This window comes from Lithobates pipiens, unplaced genomic scaffold (assembly GCF_037356315.1).
Source record: "Lithobates pipiens isolate NorthernLeopardFrog02 unplaced genomic scaffold, aLitPip1_a1.2 Scaffold_28, whole genome shotgun sequence".
In the NCBI taxonomy this organism is placed as follows: Eukaryota; Metazoa; Chordata; class Amphibia; order Anura; family Ranidae; genus Lithobates; species Lithobates pipiens.
The window spans coordinates 75718272-75738245 of NW_027507789.1; the positions used below are offsets into that span (position 1 = coordinate 75718272).

General features: G+C 45.7%; 1 protein-coding gene across 1 annotated transcript in view; it reads right to left on the reverse strand.

Annotated features, from left to right (window-relative positions):
* The window catches only part of LASP1 (LIM and SH3 protein 1), a 273495-nt gene that overhangs the window by 131382 nt on the left and 122139 nt on the right, over positions 1-19974 (reverse strand). The window contains exon 3 of the mRNA XM_077459416.1: positions 7387-7471. Within this exon, the coding sequence (XP_077315542.1) occupies positions 7387-7471 (85 nt within the window). The remainder of the gene's footprint in view (positions 1-7386; positions 7472-19974) is intronic.

Consider the following 19974-nt stretch of genomic DNA (forward strand, 5'->3'; position numbering starts at 1 on the left):
GAGGGCTTGCCCGTGGAAAAGTTCAACCGCGTGTACGCGGCATAACTTTTTTCGGGAGGATGCCCCCATGCTTCGGCATATATAAATGGTCCATGTATGCCCATCATTAGAAGTGGGTGGATGAAGGGTGGTATTCTAATGGTGGGCATACCCACCGATCAATTTTTTTCGTTCAGCCAACATGACTCAGCAAATAGCTTGGGGTGTCTACTTTACAAAATGGGGTAATTTGTGGGGGTTTTGTGCTATTTTGGCATTTAATGGCCTTTGAAACTGTAATAGGTAGTGAGGAGTGAAATCAAAAATTTGCGCCCTTAGAATTCCAGAAGGTGGCGATTGGTTTTCGGGGCCCCGTAAACGCAGCTAGGCTCCCAAAAAGTCCCACACATGTGGTATCCCTTTACTCAGGAGAAGCAGCAAAATGTATTTTGGGGTGCAATTCCACATATAACCATGGCTTGTGTGAGCAATATATAAATTTAGTGACAACTTTTTGTAAAAAAAAAAATTATTTTATTTTTTGCCATTATTCAATCCCTTGGGACAAAAAAAAAAAAAAATTCAATGGGCTCAACATGCCCCTCAGCAAATAGCTTGAGGCATCTACTTTCCAAAATGGGGTAATTTGGGGGGGTTTTGTGCCATCTTGGCATTTTATGGCCTTCAAAACTGTGATAGGTAGTGAAGAGTAAAATAAAAAAATAATGCCCTTAGAAATCCTGAAGGCAGTGCTTGGATTTCGGGGTCCCATACGCGGCTAGGCTCCCAAAAAGTCCCACACGTGGTATCCCCGTACTCAGGAGAAGCAGCAGAATGTATTTTGGGGTGTAATTTCACATATGCCCATAGCACGTGTGAGCAATATATCATTTAGTGACAACTTTGAGCAAAAAAAAGAAAGTCTGTAATATTCCTGCAACTTGTGGCAAAATATAAAATATTCCATGGACTCAACATGCCTCAGCAAATAGCTGGGGTGTCTACTTTCCAAAATTGGGTAATTTTGGGGGGTTTTGCGCTATTTTGGCATTTTATGGCCTTCGAAACTGTGATAGGTAGTGAGGAGTGAAATCAAAAATGTTCGCCCTTAGAAATCCTGAAGGTGGTGATTGGTTTTCAGGGGGGGCGTACGCGGCTAGGCTCCCAAAAAGTCCCACACATGTGGTATCCCCATACTCAGGAGAAGTAGCAGAATATATTTTGGGGTGCAGTTCCACATATAAGCATGGCATGTGTGAGCAATATATCATTTAGTGACAAATTTTTGTAAACATTTTATTTATTTTTTGCCATTATTCAATCCCTTGGGACAAAAAAAAAAAAAAAATTCAATGGGCTCAACATGCCCCTCAGCAATTTCCTTGGGGTGTCTACTTTCCAAAATGGGGTCATTGGGGGGGGGGGGGGGGTTGTACTGCCCAGCCATTTTAGCAGCTCAAGAAATGAGATAGGCAGTCATAAATTAAAAGCATTTTTTTTTTACTAAAGACATGTGGCTGAATAAATTTTGGCCTAAATGTATGACAAACTGAGTGAATTTGATTTTTCTTATAACAAAAAGTAGAAAATATATTTTTAGTAGTCTGCCTGCCAATTCTCTACTCCCGGAATGAAAACTGCCGATAGGCATGGAACACTCTTTTCTGCCCAAGTTATAAATATAGTTGACCTCTCTTTGAGCTGAGAGACTCTTGGTGCCCACTTGATCGATATAGGCCACAGCCATGGCATTGTCGGATTGGATCCTGACAGGACAATTCTTTAACCTGGAGGTTCAGGTTTTCAGAGCCAGACACGCTGCCCGAATCTCTAGGATGTTGATGGGCAGGGCTATTTTGGATCTGGACCACTGTCCCTGGACAGTCGTTTTCTCTAGTACTACACCCCAGCCTGAGATGCTGGCATCTGTCGTTACTAATTTCCAGATAATTGGTCTGAAGGATTTTCCTTTCGTCAGATTCTGGGTTAGTAACCAACAGGCTTTGGAACACTCCTGGGGACAGCCGCATTGGCAAGTCCAAGACTTTGCTTTGAACGAAGCTACCATCTTTCCTAACAATCTAATGCAAAGGCGAATTGAGGGATTTCTTTTCGACCTGACTATCCGCACCAGCTCTCGTATGGAGCTGACCTTTGCCAGAGGCAAGAACACCTTCTTCTGGGCTGTGTCTATAATCAAGCCCAAACACTCCAGCTTGCTTAGCGGCTTTAAAGAAGACCTCTCTAGGTTGAGAATACAATCCAGACTTTCCAGGTAACTGTAATGCGTACACTTTGCTCCAAGCGAGTCACTGACTGGTGTATTAACAATAGATCTAGGTACGCCAAGACTGTTATTGCTCTGTGCCCTTAGCCTGGCTAGAGGTGGGGCCAGTACTTTTGTGAACACCAGGGGTGCTGTAGCTAGCCCGAAGGGCAAGGATACAAAAAGTGCTATTGTTCTACTTCAAATCTCAGAAGCCTTTAGTGAGCAGGAAATATAGGGACATGCAGATATGTATCCCTAATATTGATGGATGCCAGAAGTTCTCTTTGTTGCAGGATGGAAACTACTAACCTGATCGACTCCATGCAAAAGTAATGATTTAGATTCCTTAGATCTAGAACGGGTCTGACATCCCCATTTGGTTTCGTAAACACGTCTGAATAAAACACCAAACCTTGTTCTTCTGGGGTGTTCTGTATGATCACCCCCTAAGCCAATAATCGGTCTTTGGGAACGTTTGATCTCCGAAAATGAGACAGTGGAAACTCCCAAAATACTAGTTTGCATCCTAGAGACACCATGGAGATGACTCATCTGTCCTGAATTTCCCTTTGCCAGACTTCTGAGTAATACAGAAGTCCCCACCCCCCCCGGTGAGGGGGGGGGCACCTCTTCATGATGAGGCTTTAGTATTCTGTTTTCCAGATTTCCGGCTCCAGGTCTTCCTTTGAGCCTGGGCATGACCCTGAGGTTTTCCTCTAGAGTCTGACGGCGGAGGTCGTCGCCACTACCTAGAGGCGGATGCCCTTGGCGCAGGAGAAAAATAGTCAGTTTAAATTAAGGACGTTTATACTTTCTTTTGACTGGAAAAAGAGTACTTCCACTAGAAATCATTTGGATGTTTTTTATCCAAATTATTGCCAAATAGTCGCTCCCCATGAAACGGGAAACTAGCCAGAAGCTTTTTGCAAGGAGCTTTGGCTGACCAATTGTTTAACCAAAGGGTCCTATGCATGTGTACTAGCACAAGCGCAAGGCGAGAAGCCTGGTGAATAGAGTCCTTCACAGCGTCTATGGTGCCATTTGGTAGTTCAGCTAACTCACGGGCCTGTTGTGCAGGAAGCTCTTTAAGAGCATCTGTGAACTGGTCCTTTAGGAACTGACAGATGCCTATTGCTGCTAAAAGAGCATTTTAAACAGGAATTCCAACTTTTTATTTGTTGGATCTTTAAGCATTTGTGCATTGTCTACTGGACAAGTTAAACTTTTATTCACACTGGAAATCATCGACTGCTGGAACCCTTCCACTTTTTGGTGAATTTCTACTCCATTGGATAGAGAAGTGAGAATCGCTTTGGAGGGAGAAGATGCTTATCCAGATGATCCCATTCAGCACAAATAAGCTTTTCCAGTAATGCATGGACAGGAAACGCATGAAAAGACCGTAAAAGTGCTAAAGACCCCAAGGAAGAAACTGGACTTTCAGTCAACTCTGTTAGGGGTAGCATGAAAGCAGAGCGAACCATTTCCGTACGGATTTGTACCTCAGATTGCGAAGCTGAATCAACAACTGTTGTTTCCACCGCAGAGGAATAATCAGCTTGTCTTTCCTCTGGATTGCCTCAAGGTAATACCGCATCCTGTCCCCATTGTTCTCTTGGTAAAGGGTTTGGAGTGGGAGAGGGGGATCTAGCACTCTTCCTATCCCCTTGGATGGAGGATGCGATTAAAGCTGCTAATCTTCCTTCTAAGCCCTGCAGGGCAGAGGAGAATGCATCTTCAGTCACATATACAGGGCTCAAGTGTAAAAAGCAGTTACACCACCAGTCGGTTCCACAGTGTGGAGACATGACTTGAGTTCCCAGCGCCTAGAGGTGGAACTTTCGGTGCCTTCGTAGTAACCTTGGAAGCCATAGTGCTAAGCACAAAAGCAGAGGCACTCTAGAAATGTAGTATTTGCTGAGCAATAGGAAGAAAAAACAATGACAGCATAAAGGGGGGTTCTTAGTAGTTTGAGGCTTACTATAAGTGTGAAGCAGCCTTTAATGCTGTCACACTGAGAAATTCTCAAAACTGATCAGGACGTAATGTACCTTCACTGTACATGTACCCCCTGGCCCTCAGTTTCACCAACTGAGGGGAGAGGGAAAAAATGAACCCCCTCCTGCTGCTAGGACACACCACGCTGTTGTGGCTGGACACGGAGCTGCTGAAAGGGTATGTGTATTCTTACTCCCTCTAGGAGACTTTAAGGCATTACAATGTTAATATGGAAGAAAAGACATAGGTGGACTTTGCAGTTCCTAAGCTTTTCGCTTACCCTTTCCTCGCTGCAGGATACTGCTGAAAACAGACCGATCCAAATGTCACCCATCACGGTGGGCAGTGTTAAACCTTCAAAGACCAGGTCCCTTTTAATAGGGGTTCCACTCCTTTGGAACTGTATAGCACTCCTCAGGACAACTTTAGATAATGTAGCAAGGCCAAAGAGAGTTCCGGGTTCCTAGAGTCCAGCCCTCAAAGGAGGTGTTACAGGCAAAAACTCATACTTCTATGTGAGGCCCGGGTACCATCCTGTGGACACAGTGGCGTGGGTGGATCCGGTTGTGGAGGTTTTTTAAATCCAGCATGGATCCCTCCTGGAGCTCCTCAAAGCACATCTTCACTCGTGACCAACACCTTAGACACTGGCGAAAAAATGGAGGTACACCTGGAAGGAGGAGGGGTTATATAGGGGAGTGAATTTCCTGTATTCGGTATACCAGTGTCAACACCTGAAGGTGGCCCATAACCATTACTTAAGTCTCTGTGTCCCATGATGTACAATAAAGAAATAGCGTCGATTTACAACCGACGCCCCAGTGTGAAAGTGCCTTAGGGACACATTAGTAAGATCAGAGTTTAGGATGAGGAAACCTGAGGTTCAACCCACCTTCCTGGGTAGGAAGAGAAATTGATGCTTTTCCTTCCTGAACTGCACAGACCGCAATTTTATGATGAGAGGAGATAATTATATTCATCCAAGCAATGGACAAAAAGTCAAGATAAAGGGTTTTCACACCTGTCAGTTTACATATGTAATCTATATCTCAATATGCCCATGCACACTGATTTATGTGGGAGAAACCACACAAAAAATGAAAGACAGAATTGCCCAACACTTCAGCTCCATTAGGAATAAACCACCTGGATTGCTAGTACTGAAACATTTCTTAGAACAGGGACATGATGATTCAGATCTGTGATTTATGATTTTGGGAGAAGTGGCCAGGAGGGGTGGGGACAGAAATGTTAAAAAAAAAAAAAAAAAAAAAGGGGAGGTATGATGGATTAATAGACTCCAAACAAAAGAATACCTGTACTTTCCATAGTTGTCCGCAGAGGATGGGTGGCACCAGTGTCTTGCAGGAACATAGCCAGTGAGATGCGCAGATGGGTTAGTACTGGTGCGAGGCAAATACATGGTCAGCAAACAAGCAAACCAATGGTCCAGGCAGAAGACAGGAACATGGTCCATAAACAGGCCAGGATCAGTACAAGCAGCAGGCAGAGGCATGGTCAGCAAATAGCCAAAGAATTGGTCCATGAAGGAATATCAGGGCTTAGGGCCTCTGTCAGGAAAGCGTGGACACAGGGGTAGAGGCTTCTTCCCACTCAAAGGTCCTCAAAGCCTCCAAACTCCAGAACCTTATCTAGGAATTACAAAACCAAAAGCCTAATTTCTTCCACTCGAAAACACTACTTTGGAGCCTCAATCTAGTTATGCAAGATCCCTGTGTTGTCTTGAATCCCACTACTACAGTGGCAGGGCATAAGATCTGTCCAGGCGGCAGGCAAAAATCATGGTCGATTAACAGGCCGAGGTCAGTTCAGGTGGAAGGCAGAGGCATGGCCATACACGAAAATAACAGATAGTGGACAAATACCTGTACCATACATTCACCAATAACGTAGTGAAGTATGGTAGATATGAAAGCAGTCTCCTATACGGAGGCCAGGCAGGGAGGGATACTGGGACAATAGTATCGGGTGTAAGACCTAATTCTGTTACTGGACCATATACAACACTTTTTTTTGGGGGGGGGGGGGGTGGCCTGTTTGGGTAAAGGAATGATATTGGGGGGGGGGGGGGCAGCCTACTCACTGTATCTGAACAAATGTGTTCTGGTATAGGACCTTCCTGATAGATAATGGATGTTACAATGTCCTCTTGGTAGTACTTACAAGGTAGCTGGTCTTTCTATGGACTTGTGACAGAATGTAGGAGTTGTACAGGATCAAGTGAAAAAAGTGGATAGATTATTTTTTATACCAAGTAAGGATGTTCTGGTGGCTAAGGAAGGCTGTAACATGGTCATTATAATCCACACTGATTGTAGTCGTGAGTAAAATCAGGTTTTTGGACTAGACCATGCCCCTTGCATGCCACTGTGGTGGTGTTCTGGATGGAGGAAAAGGGCATTCATATCCCATTTATTCCTCCATTTAAAAGGCTAAGTTCACTTATCTAGGCAAAGAATACATGTGCAAAAAAAAAGTGCATTATTATTTCCCGCAGGAGCATGATCAATAGATCACGGGTGCAATGCCAGGCTCCTGTAGACTCTCAATATAGCTGTCTGCCCATACCTCCCATATGGGCAGTTACCGAAGAGCAGGAAAATCAATGAACTACAAGAGCGCTCCCCAGTGCCCTCACCAGTGCCCTCAAAGTTCATTGAGAACTAAAAGCAGTCTGCTGCAATGGCAGAAAATAGTTGTAGCTCATACCTTCACACAACTCTGAATGAAGCGGCTGTGCTAGCGTGGTTTTTAACTTGCGATAGCAATTGTGGGGAGAAGCCTGCCCTGTGACAGGGGGGTTGGGGACCGCTGGGGCATGTTACACCCTAAATATGGGTGTAAAGGGTAACATGCTCACGAAGGTGAACAAGCACTCTTCCAGGGCCGATCCACACTAATACATGCCTGTTATTGCACATTCTGGTTTTGACAGCCTATTTGTAGCAAATGGGCTGCTGAACGCATCGGAACATGCAAAAAGTAGTGCAGGCACTAGCATGCGGTGCAAGAAACATTCTATTGTGAACAGGCCCTTACGTTGTTAAAGGAGAAGACTATTTTCATGCAACATAACCATATTATAAACTGTATACACAATATAATGCAGATCATTTTACCTGGCTTTGGAGCTCACTTTGCTGCTTCAAGCGAAGATTTTCTGGAGTGTCAGCCACTGTGGTAAAAGACTGTTTAGGGTAATGTCTGAAATATAAAAAAAAAAAAAAATACTTAGTATTAAAGCTAAAGCATCAGTTAAAGCTAAAGCATCAGTACAACAGCCAGGCAACAAAAACAGTCAGGGAAGACAAGCATTGGCAGTCTATATAAAATTCTCATGACTGGTTTATGCAGCAGGTTAATGATGAAAGGCTGACTACTCGGTTACAACTGATTTACCAGTAATCAGATACCAATGCCCTGCTACTGACACATTTACGTTTATGCTTCAGCTTCTAAAAGCCCCTGGTTATGAACACACTATTTTACTTGATGTGAGGAGAACACACTTATCGCTTTACAAAAATCCTATTTTTAAAAAATCCTTTTGAAGACAGAATTTTATGTACTCACCGTAAAATCCTTTTCTTTGATGTTCTTGACGGACACAGCACCTTAATTTTGACCTTAGGTTTATATCGCCACCTTTAGAAGACTAGGCAGAACACATAAAAAAACAGCACAGTACTTCCAGGGAGTGGTCCTACTGGCTATAACCCCTCACTCTGCTCCCAGCAGCTCAGTTCGTCAAAAAGCAGTACAAACATAAATAGGAGGGGTCGGTGCTCTGTCCATCAATGAACATCAGAGAAAAGGATTTTTACGGCGAGTACAAAAATCCAATTTTCTCATTCGTTCATTGACGGACCCAGCACCTTAATCTTGACCTTGGGGATGTCCCCAAGCAGTGTCAAAAATGAGGGGTGGGAACAGAAAGAAAATAAACTTTACCCATAACAAAAAGAACTCCTCATCAGAGTCGCAAACTCAAACTGCAAAACCTTGCGGCCGAAGCACGCATCCAACGATGTGCCCACATCAACCTTGTAAAATTTGGTGAAAGTGTGATTGGATGACCAAGTCGCCGCCTTACACACCTGGGAAAGGGGGAAAGCCCAGGAGGTACCAATTGCCCTGGTAGAATGTGCCGTGACAGGAAAGGGAGGTGCCCGCACCCTTATGGCATAAGCCTGAACCACAATCTGTCTGATCCACTGGGAAATGGTGGCTGACAAGAACGCCAGGCCCTTCTTTGGGCCAACCACCGATGCAGAGTCCGACCTCCAGAAAGGAGTCTTAGCAGACAGATACACCCACAGAGCCCAGGCCACATCCAAAGAATGCAAAGCTACTTCCTTGGGATGCGACGGCCAAGGGCATAAAGACGGGAGCACAATGTCTTCATTTAGATGAAAGGTCAAAACAACCTTCGGAAGAAAAGAAGGCTGCGGACGCAGCACCGACTTATCCTTGTAGAGGATCAAGTAGGGAGACTTGAATGACAAGGCCACCATCTCAGAAACGCGCCTTGCAGATGTAATAGCCACTAGAAAGACTACTTTCTGAGAGAGTGTCAATAAGGGGATCTCCCTAATGTTTTCAAACGGCGGTTTCTGAAGCACTGAGAGCACCAGATTCAAATCCCACAGGGGCAGCGGCAGGTATACCGGAGGAGCCACATACTGAATCCCCTGAAAAAACACACACACCAATGAGTGAGTTGCCAAAAGGTCGCTGAAAAAAAAAAAAAAAAAAAAAAAAGACAGCCAGAGCGGATATCTGCCCATTAAAGAAGAAAAACTCTCCCACTCTAATGCTTCTTTTCATTTAGTCCATTATAATTATCAAACTATAGCCACTGTAAACCAGCCCAAGTTGCATATTAAGAAACTTTAAAAAAAAAAAAAAAATAATAACTTGTTTCCAGGGGTCAGGCAGCGCCATCTTAAGTATTGTTTTCTGAGTCCACAGTGGAGTGTATTTCTGCCCTTACGTTGAGCACTTCCTGTACTGTTAACCAAGCCTCCTTCTCAATCCAACATTTCTATGGCAACCCTGCTTTCCTGTTCATAGCTGACTTGTTTTATTTCATAGTATTTACTTGTGCTGATTATCTATTGTTTTCCTGTGTGAGTCCTATCGACTTCAGCTGATAAGTCTGCAGTAATGCTGTCCCATGCCCTGCTTTACACTGCATTTGATGTCACATGGTCATATGTTGTGTAGGAAGGAGCTCTGAGTGATTATGAAGTCTCCTGGGATATCAGTGGTATGCCTAGGAAGTCCTGATAACAGATAGATAAGCACAGAGAGTCAGGGGAGATCTGGGCATGCTCAGTGACATCATTCTAAAGAACAAAAAGGATTACAATACTAAGGAGATATTTCCAAGCAGCGTTCATTAGGGTTTTTTATGCAGATTTACATGGGACAAATTTGTGGGGGAGGGTTTACAACCACTTTAATGGTGCAAGTTTCTGATCCACTCCTCGCTACAAAAACAGCAGGACCCTGGAAACTGAATATGTATGCGGACGCCACCCCATCTCCTCACACATGGACATGTAGGCATTCCATGTGCGATCATAAATCTTCCAGGAAGACGACTTCCGCGCCCTCAGCATAGTGGAAATTACCAAAGCCGACAGTCCTCCGTCCCTCAGCACCTGGCTTTCAAAAGCCATGCCATTAAAACCAGTGACGGTAAAGCAGGATGAAGTATCGGACCTTGCGACTGCAGGTCCTCCCGCTTCGGCAGCCAAGGAACATCCACCTACATTTGTACTATGTAGGCTTAACAAGGACGTCGAGGCCAATCTTGGGCAATCGGAATCACCGGAATGCTCTCGGGCCTCCACTCTGCATAGCAGACGAGGGAGGAGTCAGAGGGGGAAAGGCATAAATCAGCCCATAATGCCCCCATGGGGCCACCAACGCTTCTGCCGTGTCCGCCCAGGGATCTTTTGACCTGTCCACAACCCTCTGCACCTTCCGACTGAACCGAGAGGCTAGGAGATCCACATCCAGGATGCCCCACCTTAGGCAAATGAGCCGAAAAACATCCGGATGCAGGGACCATTACCCCTGGTCCAGCAACTGACTACTGAGATAGAGTCCGACTGCCAGTTTTCTACACCCGGAATGTATACGGCTGACAGAGCAGGCACGTGCTTCTCTGCCCACTGTAGGAAGTGAGAGACCTCCAGCGCGGCAGCTAAACTCGAAGTCCCTCCTTGATGATTGACATACGCCACTGTCGTGGCGCTGTCCGTCTAGATACTAAATCGGATGCCCATGCAGCCTTTGCGACCATGTGGAGAGGCACCGCCCGATTGCTTAAAGCCCAAGCACATAGATCGGCAGGCGGGATTCTACCTGTGTCCAGCGACCCTGGGCCGACTGGATGCCATAAACTCCCCCCCAGCTGGATAGGCTGGCGTCCGTCGTGATCACCATCCATTGAAGAGGAAGGAACGACTTCCCGGACCGAAGGGCCGGAGACCTCAGTCACCAGAGAAGCGAAGCCCTGACTAGCTGACTCACCCGAATTTGACAATCCAGGGATGTCGGAGATTTGTCCCATTTGGACAGGATGTCTTTCTGCAAGACTAGAGTGTGGAATTGAGCATACGGTACCGCCTCGAAAGTGGCTACCGTGAGGCCCAGAATTCGCATGCAAAAACGCAGCGACGAACACCTGCGGGACATCAATAACTGCACCGCGGATTGAAGAGTCCGCAGCTTGTTTGAAGGGAGAAAGACGCTCCCCTCTGAAGAGTCCAGAATCAACCCCCAAGTACTCCAGGCGCTGAGACGGCACCAACACCAACTTCTGGAGGTTCAACACCCAACCAAACTCCCGGAGAGTCTGTATGGCGATTGCCACATCCTCCCTTAATTCTGAGGCAGAAGCTGCTCTCAGGAGGAGGTCGTCCAGGTAACCCACTATCCCTCAACTCAGCAACACCAGAATTGGGGCCAGCACCTTGGTGAAGACCCTTGGCGCTATCGCTAGGCCAAAGGGAAGAGCTACAAATGGTAGTGCTCGTCCCCGACCGCAAATCGCAGAAACCTCTGGTGTCTGACGCATATAGGGACATGCTAGTATGCGTCTGATGTCCAAAGATGCCAAGAAATCCCCTTGATGAAGTGCAGTGACCATGGAACGAACAGATTCCATCCTGAACCTCTGCACCTTCACAAAGCAATTGAGAGCCTTGAGATCCAGGACCGGACGGACCCCTTCCTTCTTCGGGACTACAAACAGATTGGAGTAGAATCCTTTTCCGACATCGTCACAGGCACTATCACCCTTCACAGTAGTAAGTCCTGTACTGCCCCAAGCAGGGCCTCCCAATGAGCCAGAAGACTATGAAGGTTGGAGGGAAAAAAAAAAATCTGTCTGGCGGCACTTTTGTCCCTCAGTGGGCACCTTGTTGGACTGGGAACGCTTACCCCCCCGACCCGGGCAGATGGGGAAAAAAAAAAGGGGGGGGGGGCGGGGACGCCTGCCTGCAGCGTGGCTCCCTACCCTTTCTGGACTGTGGGAGCAAAGTAGTCCTTCCCCCAGTAACATTCTTAATAAATGTCATCCACCGAGGAGCCAAATAGCCTCTCACCTTGGAAGGGCAAATCCGCCAGCGCTTTCTTAGACGCCTGGTCCGCAGACCAGCATTTAAGCCAAATGAAGCGCAGCACTACTGCTGATACTGGGGACTGGGGAAACCTGTTCCTTCGCCAACTCGAGGTGCAACAACTTAGCCCATTCAGTAAGCGTTTGACACCAGAGCCGTGGCCAACACCGGCTGCAATGCTGACTCCACTGTAAACGTGGACCCGGGCAACCACCTTTGCCCTTCTGTCGGCAGGGTCCTTGAAAGAGGGGGACCCTTCCACCGGAATCGTGGTCACCTTATTTAACCTGGATACCGGGGGGGGGGGGGGGGGGGGTGTTCAACAACCGGAGAACATGTCAATTTTTCAGGAAACTCTCCTCAAAGGGGCAACGCACCGCCATTTGTCTCGGGATTGAAAAGGCCCGCTGCGAGCTTTCCCACTCCTTGTAAATAAACGTATCAAAATAAGTTAAATAAGGAAACACCTTAGCAGTGCAGGCCGGCTTGTGGGACCCAAAAGGGACTGACATTCTCTGCAGATGCCCCCGCCGTATTCTGATAAGTGCTCCTACTAGCACTTTTTCCTGTGCTGACACAGACAGTCTTCCTCCTCACTGTCCGAATGGTCCTGGTCCGCATCCTCTGAAGCGTCAGAACAGGGGCCGCCTGCCACAGTGGGACCCGAGTCTGAATCAGAGCTTTTTTTTACCCTCTTGCACACACACGCTGCTTCTACCCTGGCAACAAATGATTCCAGGACCGCAACAGAGCGTCCATAGGCACCATAGGTCCCCCTGCACGGCGGTACACATACACCCAAAAAAAGCACCAAACGCAGGGAGAAAACGAGCGGACCACCAACCGCCCAGCGCAGCCCCCTGCCAGGACCCAGAGACCCCCCCAGGGGACCCCCTATGCCCAGCCACACAGCAGCCCCTTAGAATGGGGAGGAGGGAAAAAGGCAGGGAGAGAAAAAAGGGGGAGAGAGAGACCCCCTAGTCAACCTCCCAGGGAATGCCCAGCTTCTCCATTCTGCCTAAACAAGTGGAACCATACTTACCCTCCTGCAGGGACTGCTGGGCGCAATCCACAGACAGACCCATCACCCGAGCAGAACAGGGTGGCTGTCGGCCACAGCACACTGACTCTGACAGCAGTAGCCTGCTCATATGTGTGCCCCGGAGGATATAGCTCCCCAGCCACCCCTGGACCAGAACGGGGCCTCTCATGGCCGACCCACGCATAGTTAAGGTCTGCACGCGCTCGATGGCCTCCTGGGAAGACTACCAGGATCTATGTTATCCAGCCTGTCACCCAGCCCAGCTGTTGTCGACCACAGGAAGCAGAAACAGCAAAAAATAAAAAATTCCAAAGACCACAGGGAGCCAGGTCCTTCTAGAATAGACAGGAAAAAAAACAAAGGGGTTATAGCCAGTAGGACAGCCCCCTGGGTGGTACTGTGCTGGTTTCTATGTGTTCTGCCTAGTACTTTCCTAAAGGTGGCGATATAACCCTGAGGTCAAGATTAAGGTGCTGTGTCCATCAATGAACAAAAGAGAAATTTTGGCATTTGGCACATTCGTCCATACAGTGTAAACCCACTGGAGTATTTTGATGCCCCGACACTGCATACGGTTGCCCAGAGACATGAATGGGGAAGGCAGGCGTAAGCAGCTTTTGTCGCTACATGCATAAAGTGGTGCATACTCACAGACATATATGTCCCAAATGCACAAAGTGTGCATTCAGGACATTACGTCTGTGCACACGCACCACTTAATGCAAGTAATTGTGCATAACTGCATACAGTGGCATTCACCCATTCAGATGTATTGATGGCTGTATGTATGCAGTAGTAGGTACCAAAATATGCAGCATAGGTAAAACGTGCTTGAAGCATTTGAAACACAGCAAGTGTGCAGCCTTGCCCAGTGCAATACAGGCCAAAAAGCATTTGTTCCCTATGAAGGCAGTTTACACCACTGCGCTTAAATAAAAAAAATATTTAGTAAAGGAGGTTGCAATGCAAACTACTGTGCGAAAAGTCAGTTGAGACATTTCAAAAAAGTTCTTACAAAAAGAAGCAAATGGTGCTATGCGCCAGGAGCTGCACATCAGCAGTTTCCTCCCAGCACACACCAGTGGATGTGTGATTAGCAAGGCTTGCTGGTACGAATAAGCCCTCAATTTTAGACTAATGCTGAAATTGCCACTCCCCGGCTTATAGCAAAAAAAAAAAAAGTGAAGTAAATAAAAAAACCTGCAAATCTGAGAGAAGTAATAAATACCCGAGAGAATTAGGCTTTCACATTACTTGGCATGCATTCACTTAACATAAAATATAATAATAAAATATATATATATATATATATATATATATATAGTTATATATATAAGTTTTCTTTGCAGAGTTTGCATTTAGCCAGCTTAGTGTACAATTGGCAAAGCAGTCAAAGTGTGACTTTGTATCCTGTCCACAGTGTGACAGGAAATGACTGGGCTGACACACAGGTTGACCACTCAGAGCAAAAGCGTTGTTGCTTCTCTGACCACAATCACATCTTCTCCAAATGAATGACTATTTATAGACAATGACACAGTAAATGCTAGCTTAATAAAGGGGAAAAAAAATGCACATCCTGTTTGAGGGTGATGCAGGTGAAAACAGAAAGAACTCAGCTGAGAACTGTAAAGATTGAAAGATAATCTTAATCAGAAGTGACAGTTGGGAAGGAGAGATAAGTTACAAAAGTATGAGGAAGGTCTCTACTTCACAGGCACAAAATAAAAAGTTAATTCACACAAGGGTCGGCTGGCCACATAGCAAAAACACTGCCCTGTTTAACAAAGATACTCCTGAACATTATAGACAATCCTACAAATCCGAACAATGTTCAAAAAGGGAAACGGCTATTTATTTTCTTCATTCCACAGCCCACTATTCATCATGCCAAAAGGAAATCTAAATCCAAAACCAAAAATTTAATATATTACAAATTACTAGTGCTTAATGTGGTGGCTGTATTGGTTTCCTTTTTTCAAGATTATTTTTATTTATTTTTTTCCACCTGGTAACCCTACAAAATACCACACTTCCTTTTCCTAGGTAGCTACGTCACTCCTCCACCATATCTATGGAGAGCAGTGGTGCCGCTAGGGGGTGGCTATTGGGGCTACAGCCCTGAATCTGTGGCCCATAGCCCAGTGTCTCTTGCCGCAGGGTCCCTGCCTAACCAGCGGGCAGGCTGCGTGAGCGAAGCAGATGAGGAGAGAAGCAAGTGGACAAGCAAAGGTCACATCATCTCTCTCTGCCTGCTCCACATCACTGCTCTTCCACCCTCACAGCCGGGCCTTTTCAATGTGGGAGTGAGGCGCGGCGGGAAGCAGAGAGATGAAATCTCTCACTGCCTACCACACATCAGCACTCTTGCGCCCTAACATTGCGGGCCTCTTCAATGTCGGAGGTGCGGCGGGGAGCAGCGAGATTACACCATTTCACTGCCCGCCCCACCGCTCTCCTACCCTCACTAAAATGGACCAGTGCTGCCAGCCTGCCACCAATGCAGAGACAATCCACATCTGGTGCCAGGCGACATGGCAGCTGAATTGGCAAGTGACAATCTGCCAATGGTAACATGCGACAGTGGCAAGTGACAATCCACATCTGGTGGCAGGTGACAGTGGTAAGTCTTTCTGACACGCTGCATCTTGTGACAGTGGCAAGTGACACGCCCAGGGCTCTCAATGATTCTGCATTATGGAGAGTTGAACCACTTCATTACATATTAGAATGTAACAATTGAAACAATGTGCTTCAAATCACCCTGACACCATATCAACTATGGTGCCATGATGATTGAAGCGCCAACACCAGCCATTGCACGTGAAAAATTGCTTACCACCAGCGTGCACAGATCCTTACGGGTGGCAAGAATACTCTTGCTTGGACCGTGTTTAGAATCAGACCTAAATATTTTAGACTTTGAGCTGGTCTCAAGGCTGACTTTTCGGTATTTATGATCCAGCCTAAGCTTTTCAAATACCTCACTGTGTATATTATGCTCTGCTCAAGAGCGTGTACTGAGTGATCTCTGAGCAGGAGGTCGTCCAGATACCCTACCCAAGCACCAGGATCCCTTGGGCCCTTAGAAGACCCAGTACTGGTGCTAGGACATTTGTGAAAACCCAGGGAGCTATAGCAAGCCCTAAGGGTAAAGCCACAAAATGAAAATGACGTTCATCTGCTGTAAAACATAGAAACCTCTGATGAGGCTGAAATATAGGTATGTGTATGTATGAGTCCTTTATAGCGATGGAGGCTAAAAAGTCTCCCCTCTGGAGGGAGGTTACTACTGAGTGGACAGACTCCATCCAAAAGATAGATAATTGTTCAGGGACCTTAGGTCCAAAATGGGCCTTGTGTCTTCATTTGGTTTCTGAACCGTAAACGGGTTTGAGTAAAACCCTGTGCCCCTTTTGGATACTGGAACCTCTACAATCACTCCTTGATGCACTATGATGTAGTGCCTGAAGCAATATGTTTCCTTTGAGGATTCGAGGGAATGCTGGATCTTAGAAACCTCTGGGGGGGTGGGGGCACCTCCCATAACTCCAGCTTACAACCGTGAGATATAATTGAGGTGACCCACTCATCCTGAATTGTTTTCCAAATGTCCACAAAGTGCCACAGCCCCCCACCCCCCCCAACCCCCACCCGTTCCCTTCAAAAGGAGGGTTTGGTGCTGGATTTAGAAGAATTTTGGACCCAGGGCCTTTTCTGGCGCTGGCCTTGCAGCTTGCCCCTATCACCCTGTTGGTGGCAGAATCGCCCTGATCCTAAGACATTTGAGGAAGCAGTACCTGGGTTTTTAAAACGAGGGACGTTTGGTGCTTTTCCTATCCGGCTGTTTGACTTGAACCTTTACGGACTGGCAAATACCAATTTCTGCAACAGCTGGCTGAATAGCTGAACTGGCCAAAGAAAAAGGAAGCCTTTAATAATAAACTTCAATTTCTCATCAACAGGGTCTTTCAAGCCCTGTGCATTATCTTGTCACCATCGGAGGCTCCACCCTACACATTTCGTCAGCAAAAGGACGTCGTCTGGGGATTGGCCTTATGTTTCATTCAATTTTATTATCAACGTACTACACCATGGAAGTCCTTTTCACTTTGTGTTTGAGTGCTTATAGCAGCAGGAGTCTTGGATTTTCCACAAGGGTTTGAGGGAGACCATACTTTACAAAGGCAGGGCGAGACTGATGTGGCGGTGATCGCTTTCTGGTAAGCAGGTTATCCATACACGTTGAGTGAGGATCTGGATGCACTTAGTTTTGGTTGCAGACTGTCACAATCTTCTTTCTGCAAGTAATTTTGCTCATTTAGATGGACATTGTTTTTTTAAGAATCTATGGACTTTTTCTTTAATGGGACCTTGCTTTAGTTTTTTTTCCCCACTTTCTTTTTTTCACTTTGTACTCTCACCAATTTTTTTTTTTATGTACATTTTTATTCATATATGTAGGATTTAATTAACGCTGCATCTTTTGCTGGATATTTGCAATTTGAGTTTCTGTAGTGGACTTATTGATGTCAAAAGCTTATTTGTTATTTCACTCATTTCAGTTGTAGCGCAGCGTCAGCCCTACGGCTTCACACTTATAAAAAAAAGCCAGGCACAAGCAAAAAAAAAGATACACTTAGCAAACACGCACAGTTAGCCCAGAACTCCGCCGTATAGTCAACGCACACAGGTGTCCAGCCTTTAGCTAGCTTGACTGATTGTAACACTCACTGGGACACCCCATAATAATAATAAAGGGGTTTCACTCGCCCATGCAGGCACAGGGCCACTTAGAAGCTAAGGGCCCAATTTTCACCCTTCATGGCGGGTTTGTCACTTGAGGACCTTCAAGGACTGGGTGCCCTTTCATGTTTAGTGTCCACTCCCTTGTACCTGTACAGCACCCTGCAGGAAATGCCTTAGCGCTGTAGTGTCCAGGATTTCCACTGAGCAGGGTCCAGCGCCTGGAGGCTACGTTACAGGCAAAACCTTGCAGAATCTTGAGTCTTGGGTACCAGTTATCCAAGCATAAAAGCCTGTGTGAAATGGATCCGATCGGTTAATCGCCTGATTCATTTTTGGAACCATTTGTGGGACTAGAGACCTAGAGCACAGAGAGCTCAAACAAACCGTGCCATCCACCTTGCAGACACTGGTAAAAAACAAAAGTACTTCCTATATGAGAGGGGTTACATAGGGGATCACTTCCTGTCTAAAGACCTTTCGTCTACCAGTGTCCATTCACCTAATGATGAAGTATAACCCAGCAGGTAATGAATATTAGCCTCTGCGTTCCATGATGTATGAAAAAGAAATAGGTTTTAAGATGAAAGTTTGAATTTGACTGGTAGCACAGCTGAGTTCAGATTCTGGCTGCTTCAGTCTTAGTAAATTGCACCAAAAGAATCCAGAGTGTGCATTGCAGCCAGCTTATAAAAATTAGGCATAAATTGCCTGGTGGGCACATCTCAGACATATTCCAGCTGGTGTGAGCAATGGGCAACACAGATTTGACAGTGATGCAGAAATGATAGATCCCCCTGCAATTTTTTCTTGAGGATCCAAGCCAGCAATCCAAAATTCTAGTATGATATCGCAAAATAAGACTGTAAAGACACTGCTATGACTGGAATTTTTCTGCTCCCTCCCACCTCATACAAAACAGAAGGCAGTAATCCTTGCAGTATACCAAGGCAATACAGCACCACATAGAAAATGTTGTGGAAGACCACAACAAAAAACTTGACAAAGAGGATAGATTAGTCTCCATACCAATCTAGCCTAACTTATTTTCCTATACAATTAATGCAGGCTACAGACTGAAAACCTTGGTGTCGTTGGTGATGAATTCAACATTTTCATAGACAAATCTGCTACTTCTGCCATGGTCATGAGCAAACAGCTTTTAGAAGCCTTGGGCCCCATGCACATGAAACGCTGATGCAAATTCTGCTGAACGCACATTTTAAAAAGCAGAAGCCTGTGTCTAAAAACTCGCATTTTCATACCATGTTTAGCCGTGTTTGCGTCTATAATCGTTTGTAAAGATATCATATAAACCCTCCCCAAGCTCAGAAAGCATGTATTAACCATTTCTGCCATGTTGATCAGAGTGAGCAGCAGCAGCAGCTAGAGCAGTTGTACACTTGCATTTGCCTCCCTTTCTGTGTTTTTTTTTTTTGGAAATGGATCCCATATTGAATATATGTCAGGAAATGCTCCTGATGTTGCTCTTGATGAGGCAGCAACATCGTCGCAAATTGCGTGAGAGGTCCCGAGTCAGAGCTCGTCGATATTGGACCCATCCGTTGATGGCACAGCGAATGTCCGTTGGATATTTCACAAACATGGTGGGGGGTTGAGGTTGACTAGACATTGGTATGCAGGTTTTTCTTTGTGAAAAAGACATTGCTATGCTTTGGTGAGACTAGATGGAGTCACTGATTAGATTAGAAATTGGATGAAGGGTTGGGGCAAAGAAGTGGAGGCATTCCTCATTGTCTAAGCTACCTAAAAAAACTAGAGTTTATGGCATTCCATCAGTGAGTATATATACACTATGAACTATCTAAAGTAATTATGACAATTTAAAACCAATTTTTTTTGTATTTTTTATGGTTTACCATCATATTTCTGAGTTTTCTGGTCCAAAAAATGGGTTCCTTTAAAAACACTTAATAAACGCGAACACGGCTAAACACGGGTGCCGCGTTTTGCGCCTGAAACGTGGAAAAGCAAAGTGTCTGAACCCATTTTTTTGCTTCTGGAAAAACGAGGTTAAACGCAACTGCGTAAAAACTGGAAAAAAAACTAGACTGTGTACATGGACAGAATAACATTGCATGCATTCAGGAGCAGTTGAAAAAAAGTGTCCAACTGCCTCTGAACGCGTGTTTAACAGCGTCTCGTGTGCATGGGGCCTTAAAGTGGTAGTTAAGCCACTCTAACCTGTATACACCACCAGCACCGCCTCCTATTGTAGTATCCCCCGGCGTGTGCAATTTATAAAAATAAATGCTGCAAATAAC